The sequence below is a fragment of the Piliocolobus tephrosceles genome, chromosome Y (assembly GCF_002776525.5).
Source record: "Piliocolobus tephrosceles isolate RC106 chromosome Y, ASM277652v3, whole genome shotgun sequence".
NCBI classification, from domain to species: Eukaryota; Metazoa; Chordata; class Mammalia; order Primates; family Cercopithecidae; genus Piliocolobus; species Piliocolobus tephrosceles.
Genome location: NC_045456.1, coordinates 9,014,076 through 9,026,854, shown reverse-complemented (window position 1 = coordinate 9,026,854; position 12,779 = coordinate 9,014,076). Strand labels below are relative to the sequence as shown.

Here is a 12,779-nt window from a genome sequence, read left to right as displayed (position 1 = left end):
GTATTATCTCATCCCAAAATGAATAATTCAAACACTAAAAAATTCAGCCAAGTCAACCTGTTTTATTGGTGTTCTGGTTTGGTTGAATCTTCCTTTTTCTTTCTACCTTCTGTCCCCTCTCCTAATGGAACTAAATGGTTTATTTTGACCAAGGTATACACAGTTTGGTTTACTTGGACACCAAAGCTGTATCAAATTAGGGAGAAGAGTGAGAGGGAAATGCAAATAGAACTCTTATGCCAGGGTAATCAGTAACACTTGTCCACGGCGTTTCTGTAGGACTACCGAGTGAATATCTTTCTGAGACAACAGTGGAATGATTCACGGCTGGCGTATAGTGAGTACCCAGATGACTCCCTGGACTTGGACCCATCTATGCTAGACTCCATTTGGAAACCAGATTTGTTCTTTGCTAATGAGAAGGGTGCCAACTTCCACGATGTCACCACTGACAACAAATTGCTACGGATTTCAAAAAATGGCAAAGTGCTCTACAGTATCAGGTAAGCCTCCATTGGCTGCACATGTTCGCATCTCCATTTCTCTGCTAACATAGAGCTGCCTGATTCTGCAGGGTAGGATGTATATGAATATTTGACTTTTGTGGTTTCTTGTTTATCATTTGAATTTTAAAGTTGGTGGAGAGTATCAGAAGTCCCCTTGGTCTCATAAATGTGATTCTCCATAACAAAAATGTATTTGGTAGGATGGTACATGGTTAATGGTATTGTGTAATCACCTGCACAAATGTGTTCCTGATTGCTTCAATAAAGGAAGTACAGGCTATTCATTTCAATTGCCATTAAGCATAATATACGAAATCTCATTTCAATAATTCTGCCATTCTGTAACATTCAAACACACGAGCGCGCGCGTGCACACACACACACACACACAAATTCAATAGCTCAGCATAGTCATTAACAACATACTTTTAGCTGGATAAGTGGAAACCTGGTTCCAATGTCAGCTTTGCTTCTAAGTAAACATGTGATCTTGATCTCTTAACTTTTCTTGGACTTGGGCCTGGGACAGACAATTCCTGAGATCCATTTTTGCTTTTATATTCAAATATCTTCTCCAGAAGTGTTATCACTCTAGGCTCAAAATAATCTCCCCCTTTTCTGAACTCTAATAGCAGTTTCTCTGTAAGGCTCTTATTTTTTTCTGCCTTATATTTTGGTTACTTCTGTTCATGAGTATAGCAATAAAAACACGGATTTCTGGCATTAGATCTAGAATCAAACCCAAGTTTTGCCATTTACTAAGTTTTGTAACCTGTAACCCTCAGTTACCTTAATTTTAAAACGGGAAACTCCATGTTTATCTCTGAATATTCTTGTGTGAATGAGTAATGTGTAGTGGTCAGCAAATATTTTCTGTAAAGGGCCAGATTATCTTAAATGTTGCAGACCACATTGCCTCTGTTGCAACTACTCAACTCTATCATTATAGCTCAAAAGCAACCATAGGTAATATGCAAACAATTGGACATGGCTGTGTCTCAATAAAATTTTATTTACAAAAATAGGTGGTGGACTGGATTTGGCCCTTTGGCTGTAGTTTGCCAACCCTTGATATAAAGTATATTAAAAATACTTGCCACAGTACCTGACACAGAGTAAATGTTTGATAAATAAAATAATGGCTATCTGTATTTTGAAATCAGTTCTTTTTTTTAATGCTCAACATCTGTAATCATTAAAGAAATGCAAATGAAAATCACAATGAGATACCATCTCACACCAGTCAGAATGGCTATTATTAAAAAGTCAAAAAATAATAGATGCTGGTGAGGTCACAGAGAAAAGGGAACACTTATACACTGCTAGTGGGAATGTAAATTAGTTCAGCCATTGTGGAAAGCAGTTTGGCAATTTCTCAAACAACTCAAAGCAGAATTACCATTCGAACCAGCAGTCCCATTATTGGATATATACCCAAAGGAATATAAATCATTCTACCATAAAGACACATGCACGTGTATGTATGCTCATTGCAGCACTATTCACAATAGCAAAGACACAGAATCAACCTAAATGTCCATCAGTGGTAGACTAGATAAAGAAAATGTGGCGGCTAGGTGCCGTGGGTCATGCCTGTAATCCCAGCACTTTGGAAGGCTGAAGTGGGTGGATTACGAGATCAAGAGTTCAAGACCAGCCTGGCCAATATGGTGAAACCCCATCTCTACTAAAAAGTATAAAAAATTAGCTGGGCATGGTGGTACGTGCCTGTAGCCCCAACTACTCGAGAATTGCTTGAACCTGGGAGGCGGAGATTGCAGTGAGCCGAGATAGTGCCACTCCACTCCAGCCTGGGCGACAGAGTGAGACTGTCTCAAAAAACAAAAAACTGGCACTATACACCATGGAATACTACACAGACATAAAGAATGAGATCATGTCCTTTGCAGCAACATGGTTGGAACTGGAGGGCATTATCCTGAGTGAACTAACACAGGAACAGAAAAATACTGTTCAGTGAATAGTACAGAATAGTACAGTACTGTTCAATTGAACATGCAGTACAAATGCTGCATGTTCTCACTTATAAGCGGGAGCTAAGCATTGAATATATATGGACACAAAGAAGGGAACAACAGACACTGGGGCCTACTTGAGGGTAGAGGGAAAGAGGAGGACGAGAATCAAAAAACTGCCTTATAGGGTACTATGCTTATTGCCTGGGTGGCGAAATAATCTGTACACCAAACCCCCATGACATGCAATTTACCTATACAAGAAACCTGCACATGTATCCCTGAACCTAAAATCAGTGTTTAGAAAAATTAATGTTCTTTTTCAGTAGTAAGCTCTTAGCTCTTTCAATTCAAGATATTTGGTTTTTGTCTTTTTTGTAACATCTACCAAAGGTCTAGGACAATGTACTGTATATGCGAGATAGTACATTGAATAAACTATTGGCATTTAAAGGTCCTTAATAGAATGCCCCCTTCTGTATATAAGTTTATTACCAAAAAAGTGGACAGCTAGTCTCCTTGCAAATAAGTTTTCCAAGTTTGCAGACTCAAGATCATCACAACCTCATTTGACAATGAGGTGATTTGGTTCTGTACTGTAAATTCCATTCTTATACCTAATAAATTCACACCCTGCTGATGGCTGAGAGCCCCAATGTCTTGTGGAATAAAAGAAGCTGCTCATTTGTAAAAAGTGGCAAAGTGGCAAAGTCACTGCTTGCACAGAAAACCAGGAAACTTCCCCCAATGACCATTTCATTTTTAAGGAAACACAAAACATTCTCCATGGTGATGTGTTTGGTTGGTGTAAAATGCAGTACTGAGCACGACATAAGTTGACCGGACCTGATAAAATGGGACATATGTAGAGTGTGGCGCTAGGAAGGAGAGTTATAAAAAGCAGCACAGAGCATCAGCTGCCCCAGCTAATCCCCTGGGCCATGGGTGGCATTTGTTCTAATGAATACCAGGCATCACATAGTGCTGAAATAAAATCAGGTTGTTGTTGCTGTTGTTGCTTTCTTGCTGTTTTTCGAAGGTCTTTACATTCTAGTAGAATCATCAAGAATATCATGCTCCTGCCTAGACCCAGAGGCTATTCTTGTATCTCTGGTTCCCAAGCATAGCACATAACAGGCCCTGAAATGCCCTAACAATTCGTTTGGATTAGGTGGGGTTTGTCCTGTGGCAGGCTGTTTTATACTTTTCTTTCATTGTGAGTATTCTCTGAAATCAAAATAAAAAACCTTGGTAAAGGAGAATTGGGGATATCATTTTAAGAAAATACAAGCTGTTGGGAGATTTGAGCTGTAAGAATCTAATTTTTTGCCTCGAAGGGCTTTTGATGAACCAGATACTGTGCTGGGTCTGGAGATCCAGAACTAAGTAAGATGTGGTCCTTCCCCTGCAATGACTTCAGTCTAACAAGGCAGGGGGAAACATGATAAATTAAGTAATAGGAATAAATAGGAAACAAGACAAACAAAAGTGGCTCTAATTTTGCAAATGAATTATGTGACCAAAATATTGCCAGACTTTGGGAGTTGGCATCCACACTCCTGTTTGTCACTGGGCTCAATTTAACTAGAGGTCAAGGAGTAACTAGTGCTAATATATGCCCAGCTGCAGGTTTGACTCAAGTTTAAGGCCAAGGCAGGTACAGTTGTGTCCATGTCTTAAAGGTGCTGAAAAGTTCCTACTGAAGTTCCATTAGGAAGTAATTCCCCTGCATACTCAGGTTTACGACACAAATACTCCCAGGAGAGGAAATCCACTGGCTTAAATCTACACTAAACTCTAAAAAGCTGATATAAAATTTATTTCTGAGGATGAACATATTGGATTCCTAAGAGTATAAATGGGATAGAATGAAGAAAGGTTGAGAATGATACAAGGAAGGGGCTAGAAGTACCAAATAAAAACCCTAAAACTGTCTCCACATACACAGTAAATACTTAAGCAATTATTTAATTATGTAAGTATGTGGTCCACATTTTAAAAAGTAATGTTCTGTCTTGATACTCTGTATTTGCATTTTCCTGAAACCTAAAGCAAATACCAATTGCATTTAATCTGGGGAAAATTCCATGTTTTTCTTAGCTTCGTAGGTGTAGGGGTAAAATTAACTCTCTATGGACACCAAAGTCCAAGACTTTGATGGTCAAACAAAACAAATAGAGAACCATACAGTCCATTGATTTCATAACAAGCAAGATCACATTTCCTAATACTTCATATATCTGTATTCCAAAAGGTAGGGGTCTAAAAAACAAAGAGAGATGGCAATAGACTAGAACTCCCTAAGTGTCCTCCTTATGAACTCTTGGGGTACTTGACTAAAATTCAAACAAATCTTTTAAATAGGAAGGAAAGGCCTTAGCTCAGTGTTAATAAACCTTTTATCCAGTGTAGTAGGGCACAGTCTTTGTGGATGAAAAAGTACCAAATCCATTTCTGTCCATTTTTCTTCTTTAGTATTCATTCTCTAATGTTTTATCTTACTCTCTGTTTTTTTCCTAAGTTTTTTTGTTGGCCCGCCCCATTAATTATTGATCACCTCTGACAAAAGTATACATTTTGATTTGTAAACCCTCTTCAGAGAAAGTCAATAATCCAGAGACCGTGCTGGGCCTAAAGATCAAGTACTGAGTAAGAGGTGATCCTTCATCTGGGATGGGGAAAGAGAGTCAAATTCTAAATTCAGAGAGAGTCAAATTCTAAATTCACATTACTTACAATGAATCCATACTTGAATCCATACTGAAGTAGTGAGGTGAGTCTTCAAGGTTGTACATATTATTGTTTAAACAATATTTGTTGAATTTAATATAATGAGTTGGAATAAAGGTCAGGACATCATGGGATATGGTGGACAACATGAAAGAAAAAAGGAGAAGGTGAGCATTTTTGAAGAACAGCTTGTCTCACATGCCCACAGTATCTTTGCTGATACTGTCTTCTTTTTAAAAATCCGATTGCTTCTGAGAATTTAGTCAGAAATAGGACTTTTATAGAAGAATTTTTTTTTAAATTTGAAGTTACCTTGTAAAATATCTAATCCAACAAGCTTGTTTTAGTGATAAGGAAGTGACTTCTTTCAGAAGTTGGGTTAACCCAAACAGTGGAGTTAGTAAGTAGGAAAGCTAGGACAAGAATCCGGGCTCTTCACTTCTGTTTCAGTGCTGTCATTTCCTACCTCCACATTAATTCCTCATTTACTTCAACCCAAGTCCAAAGATACAAACACATACAATTCATGTTGCAGCAAAGGGCATCATTTCATGCTTTTTCATGGCTGCTTAGTATTCCATGGTATATATGTACCACATTTTGTTTAATCTACCATTGATGGGCAGCTAGGCTGGTTCCATGTCTGCTATTGTGGATAGTGCTGTGATGAACATACAACTTCATGTGTCTTTCTGTAGAACAATTTATTTTCCTTGGGGTATACACCCAGGAATGGGATTGCTGGGTCAAATAGTATCACTGTTTTAAGTTATTTGAGAAGTCTCCAAACTACTTTCCACAGCGCCTGAACTAATTTACATTCCCACCAACAGTGTGTAAATGTTTGCTTTTCTCTGCAGCCTTGCAGCATCTGTTGCTTTTTGACTTTTTGATAATAGCCATTCTGACTGGTGTGAGATAGTATCTCATTGTGGTTTTGATTTGCATTTCTCTAATGACCAGTGATGATGAACATTTTCTCATATGTTTGTTGACCACTTGTATGTCTTCTTTTGAGAAGTGTCTGTTCATGTCCTTTGCCTATTTTTAATGGGGCTATTTGCTTTTTGCTTATTGATTGGCTTAAGGTCCTTATAGATTCTGGATACTAGGCTTTTATCAGATGCATAGTTTGTGAACATTTTCTTCTATTCTGTAACTTGTCTGTTTACTCTATTGATAATTTCTTTTGCTGTGAAGAAGCTCTTTGGTTTAATTAAGTCCCATTTGGCAACTTTTATTTTTGTTGCAGTTGCTTTTGGGGACTTATCCAAAAATTCTTTTCCAAGGCCAATGTCAAGAATGGTGTCTCCTAGGTTTCTGTCTAGGATTTTTTTTTTTTTTTTTTTCTTTTGAGACAACGTCCCGCTCTGTCACCCAGGCTGGAGTGCAATGGTGTGATCTTGGCTCACTGACAACTCTGCTTCCAGGAACAAGTGATTTTCCTGCCTCAGCTTGCCAAGTAGCTTGCATCACATGTGCATGCCACCATGCTGAACTAATTTTTGTAGTTTTACTAGAGACGGGGTTTCCCCATGTTGGCCAGGCTGGTCTCGAACTCCCGACCTCAAGTGATCTGCCTGCCTCAGCCTCCCAAAACGTTGGGATTACAGGGATGAGCCACTGTGCTCGGCCCTGTCTAGGATTTTTATAGTTTGAGGCCAGACACTTAAATCTGTAATCCATCTTGAGTTAATTTTTGGAGATGGTAAAAGGTGGTGGTCCAGTTTCATTCTTCTGCATATGGCTAGCTAGTCATTCCAGCACCATTTTTTGGAAAAAGGAGTCCTTTCCCCAGCTTGTTTTGTCAGCTTTGTCAAAGATCAGCTGGTTGTGTGTGGCTTTATTTCTGGGTTCTCTATTCTGTTCCATTGGTCTATGTGTCTGTTTTTATTCCAGTACCATGTTGTTTTTATTACTGTAGCCTTATAGTACAGTTTGAACTTGGGTAGTGTGATGCCTCCAGCTTTGTTCTTCTTTTTGCTCAGGATTGCTTTGGTTATCTGTGCTCTTTTTTGGTTCTGTATGAATTTTAGAATAGTTTTTTTTTTCTAATTGTGTGAAAAATGACATTGTTAATTCGATAGGAATAGCATTGAATCTGTAAATTGCTTTGGGCAGTTTGACCATTTTAATGATGCTGATTCTTCAAATTTATGAGCATGGGTTGTTTTTCCATTTATTTGTGTCATCTTTGATTTCTTTCAGCAGTGTTTTGTAGTTCTTGTAGAGATCTTTCTCCTCCTTGGTTAGCTGTATTCCTAAGTGTTTCATTTTTTTGTAGTTATTGCAAATGGTATTGTGTTCTTAATTTTACTCTCAGCTTGAATGTTATTGGTGTATAGAAATGCTACTGATTTTTGTACATTGATTTTTGTGTCCTAAAATTGTACTAAAGTCATTTATCAATTCAGGAGCCTTTTGGCTGATTCTTTAGGGGTGTCTAGATATAGAATCACATCATTAGCTAAGAGAAATAGTTTCAGTTCCTTTCTTCCTATTTAGATGCCTTTTATTTCTTTCTCTTGCCTGATTGCTCTGGCTAGGACTTCCAGTATTATGTTTAATAGGAGTGGTGAGAGAGGACATCCTTGTCTTGTTCCAGTTCTCAAGGGGAATGCTTCCAGCTTTTGCCACCCAGTATGATGTTGACTGTGGGTTTGTCATAGATTGCTCTTATTATTTTGAGGGATGTTCATTTGATTCCTAGTCTGTTGGTGGTTGTCATCATGAAAGGATTTTGAATTTTATCAAAAGATTTTTCTGTGTCTATTGGGATGATCATATGGTTTTGCTTGAACCTTGCTCAAAATATATGCATATTTTGGCAGGGCGTGGTGACTCACGCCTGTAATCCGAGCACTTTGGGAGGCTGAGGTGGGTGGATCACGAAGTCAGGAGATCGAGACCATCCTGGCCAACATGGTGAAACCCCATCTCTACTAAAAAAAAAAAAAAAAAAAAAGTACAAAAATTAGCCGGGCATGGTGGCAGGCGCCTGTAGTCCCAGCTACTCAGGAGGCTGAGGCAGGAGAGTCACTGGAACCCAGGAGGCGGAGGCTGCAGTGAGCAGTGATCACATCACTGCACTCCAGCCTGGGCGAAGAGCGAGACTCTATCTAAAAAAAAAAAAAAAATATATATATATATATATATATATATGCATATTTTGTGCATTAGGTTATTTAAGCTATTTTTTGTTTGTTTGTTTGTTTGTTTAGAGGAAGAGGTCCTTATCTTTATTAAAGAAGCTATGACCCTCCAACTGTTAAGAGCTTTGTTTCCAGATTTACTGCATGCCTCCAGAATGGGTATGCCTAAAGGTGAAGTTATTAAGAAAATATTGTTTGCTTTCAGTGTGTTATTAAACTGACCAGTTATCTGGGGGGGCTCATGCTACCCTCTAAAAAACCATAAATAATTATAAAATTGCCCCTCAACAATAGCAACCCCATATCACCAAAGCATCTGTTCACCTCATCATCAACCTTTATCTGACCTAAAACTTATTCCTTTATGGCACTGGAGGTGATTTGCTTGTTAATCCCTTTTGATTCTATTTGCAATTCTGGGTGTTGATAATTCAGTATTCTGCCTTCCCAGTAGTACTGGAGTTGTAATAGAGAACCCTTGGGGATTGACATGCTTTTCCCTCTGATGATAGATTACAGGCACCACTGAGAGTAGGTACAGTGCAGATTTCTAGACAGACATCCAACGGTGTTCCTCCAAACAATCTTGTCTAATGACCAACTCTACCCACATACATAGAAGGCTAGCTTTTCTCACATGGCCTCCCATCCTTGACTGATCCTATAGTCTGATGCAAGAACTTCAAAAGATTCTAACTTTAGTTATAAATTTTTTTATGGCATAGGGAATAAGGACATTCTCTATTTAGATGTCAGAGCCAAAAATAAAATGCACAATGAACTCAGACCTGCCTTAAATGTTACCAGTAGTGTTGCTTTGATTACCTTACTCTCAATTTTGATGAGACATGTAAGCCCACATTTTCTGTTAGAAGGCAGCTATGAAAAACTATGATTTCTTTTCCCTGTGCATATTTGGACCATTATTTATCCTTATGTTCTATAATCCAGGCAAAATTACATTCTCATTTTCTAACTCTGTGTCCAAATCCTCATTAGTATTGTGACTTGACTTAATGAAATAATTAATGTCTGTAACATAAGCGCCCACATCAGAATTAAGCAGTCTTCAGAGAAGTGCTGGGAAATGCCATGGAAACCACAATGATTCCATTCTTCCTAGAGGCGAGCAAGGTTGGGAGGGTGGGAAGCTGGGCATGCACATCTGCTAGTGGATTCAGCAGGAGCTGTGGTGCGGAGGGGCTATTTTTGGAGAGGGGCCCTTTACAAACTTATGGCTGGGGGTGGAAGTATGAAGGTCCAGAAAGTGTGTTGTATATATGACAGACTCTCATAAAGTATGGAAAGCTTTGTTGAGCTCCTGCTCAGGTTAGAAATACACAAACACTATGGGACCTAACATTGATTCAGACACAACAGAGTAAGGCTCTCGTATTAGTCAGGGTTCCCTAGAGGGACAGAACTAAAAGTTACATACGTTTATGAAAGGGAGTTTATTAAGGAGAACTGACTGACTCACACCATCACAAGGTAAAGTCCCATGACAGGCCGTCTGCAAGTTGAGGAGCAAGGAAGTCAGCAGTGGATCACTCGGAGTCCCAAAACCTCAAAAGTAGGGAAGCCGACAATGCAGCCTTTAGCCTGTGGCCAAAGGCCCAAGAGCCCCTGGCAAACCACTGGTGTGAGCCCAAGAGTCCAAAAGCTGAAGACTTGGAGTCTGATGTTCGAAGGCAGGAAACATCCAGCACAGGAGAAAGATGAAGACCAGAAGACTCAGCAAGTCGGTTCTTCCATCTTCTGCTTGCTTTATTCCAGCCGTGCTGGCAGCTGATTAGATGGTGCCCAGCCAGACTGAGGGTGGGTCTGCCTCTCCCAGTCCACTGACTCAAATGTTAATCTCTTTTGGCAACACCCTCATAGACATACCCAGGAACAATACTTTGCGTCCTTCGATCCAATCAAGTTGACACTCAGTATTAACCATTACAGATCTTATGCTTGTTTGGAGGAAAAGAGAGACTTGATCAATGAAATACATGGCAGTTAGCATGACCATCTGTCCTTAACTGTTTACCTGACTGGATTATCAATAGCAACCACTAGGTTTTTAGGAAGGTTACCTCTTCCATTTAGAGGTAACTTTCCGTTTCATTAACATTAATCAGAGTTTGCTCTTCAGACAATGGTACAAAGAGCAGAATACTGAGAAGATGGCTCAGGGCATTGTGATCTCCACACTTCCTTTCATCATTTACTATATCTCCCAGGATCATAGAACAGCCTCTCCAGCCCCATAAGCTTATCATTCTGGGTCTCAGTTTCCTCTATAAAATGAGACTGAACCAGGGACTTAGACCAAGTATGAGGCTCCTTCTAGCACTATTATAAGTTTTTAACTCAAAATGACCTCCCTCTCCTTCCCAAACCACAAAACACTTTCCTGATGAGTAGATACGAGTGCATTCTTCATGTCCCTTAGGGCTTGAGTCAGCAGAGGAGATTCAGAATTTCAAGATGCCTGTCTTAAACTACTTGGATCTTTGAACCCTTTTCTCCCCAATTAAATATACAACTCCTGAGAAGAGGAACCTGATTTTGGAGTAGGTTAGGGAGGATTGGACTACCTGTAATTTAAGAGGCAGCGCTAAAATATTCAACGTGGCTGGGCACAGTGACTCACACCTGCAATCTTAGCACTTGGGATGCTGAGGAGGGTGTATCACTTTAGCTCAGGAGATGGAGACAAGCCTGAGCAACATGGCAAAGTCCCATCCCTACAAAAAATACAAAAAAAAAAAAAAAAAAAAAAGACTAGCTGGGACTGGTGGTGTGTGCCTGTAGTCCCAGCTATTTAGGGGGCTAAGGCAGGAGGATCGCTTGAGCCCAGGAAGTCGAGGCTGTAGTGAGCCAAGATCATGCCACTGCACTACAGCCTTGGTGACAAAGTGAGACTCTGTCTCAAAAAAAGAAAAATTCAACATATAGTTTACACAATGACAAATACTCAGTACCAAGTGCCCTGAGAAATTTTCCAGTCACAAACTAGATCATTTGTACCTTCTAATTCAATCACCAGGAATATCTGTGAATTATTATTTTAGAATATGTTCAGGAATCATGGGTTTATATACTTTTAGACAATTACACAAAGATGGTTGGCTGGGAAAATAATTGACTGACTATTTAGACTAAAGGAATCATGTGGTAGATTTGAGCCAGCAGAGCTGAGGAGTTAGTCTGCTGTTATTACTCATCACCTGAACTTTCTCATGGCAGAAAGCCAAAGGAAAACCAGAGGTCCTGGTGAGGCTGCTCAACTTACATTAATGTGGGCTTCTATCTGGTCCACACTGCTACTTTTGTAAGGCTTCCTGGATGGCATTAATACCAAAATAAACATGCATGATATCACCATGGCTCTTATGAAACATATGAATTACTTTAGTGCATTCTCATAGCACATAATACAAAGGAAAAGGTACTTTATTTTAAAATGGAAAAAAAATGTGTCCATCTGCGTGTCTCAGCAGTCTCTCCAACAAGTTTCTTCTCGCTTGTGGCATTTAAAATTACAAACTAACATCTGTATCAAAGAGGATACAGTATTTATCATTGGACAGTCATTGAAAATTATTAAGTACATATATGAATACAATTATATGAAGTTCCACATGAGACATACTCTCAGAGCAAAACCATCTCATTTCTGATTGATTGGTTATTTCAAATGACAATAAAACAAAGGTTTTATTTGATGTTTCATTTTAGTATGGGTATTTTGCTAAACTTGAGCAGTCAGATGAAGGATAGACAGCAAAATGTACACTAGGGGATTAAAGACAGAATTCTATTGGGGTGGGACAAATGTCAGTTCTGAGGGTCAGGAATACTTGGATTCAAATCCAGTTTTACTAAGTGACCATAAAAAGTCATTTGACCTTTCTTTGACCTGCAGTTTTTCTCAGTGCCAGATTCATAATAAATGTTCAATGAATGTCTTAATTATCCCTGAGTTGGCTGTAGGATAAAAGGGAGTAAGTAAGGGTGACAATGCCCCTTACCTTACTTAACACATACGTATGGACATACTTGTACTATTCAGGCTCCACTCACTTTCCACACTTAGTCCAAAGCAGATGGATACTCTCCTTGCCTTGAGTTTCCTCTTTTTGGGAGACATGTAGCTCATAACAGAGGTGACAGTTGCATCTACTTTCAGATAATAGTTTAGCTGATGCTGTTCCTCCCCTTTAGCTGCTTGTTAAAAGCAAACTGAGGAATTATGCTTGGTTTCAAAGTGTTATCCAGTCAAGGATGGACCATCCTATCATCTGACCAGAACTCCATTCTCTCTCCAACCTTTGCCACCAGAAACAGTGGTCAGTAAGTCTCCACCAGTTACCACAATGGAAGTCTTTTTAATGCAGCAAAATACCAGCCAGGTAACACAATTT

The 12,779-nt window shown here is 39.2% G+C and overlaps 1 protein-coding gene across 4 annotated transcripts in view; it reads left to right on the top strand.

The window, feature by feature from the left end:
* Positions 1-12,779, top strand: part of GLRA2 (glycine receptor alpha 2) — a 223,368-nt gene that overhangs the window by 63,091 nt on the left and 147,498 nt on the right. For all 4 annotated transcript variants that reach the window (XM_026449802.2, XM_026449803.1, XM_026449805.1 and 1 more), the window contains one exon: positions 280-503. In XM_026449802.2, the coding sequence (XP_026305587.1) occupies positions 280-503 (224 nt within the window). The remainder of the gene's footprint in view (positions 1-279; positions 504-12,779) is intronic.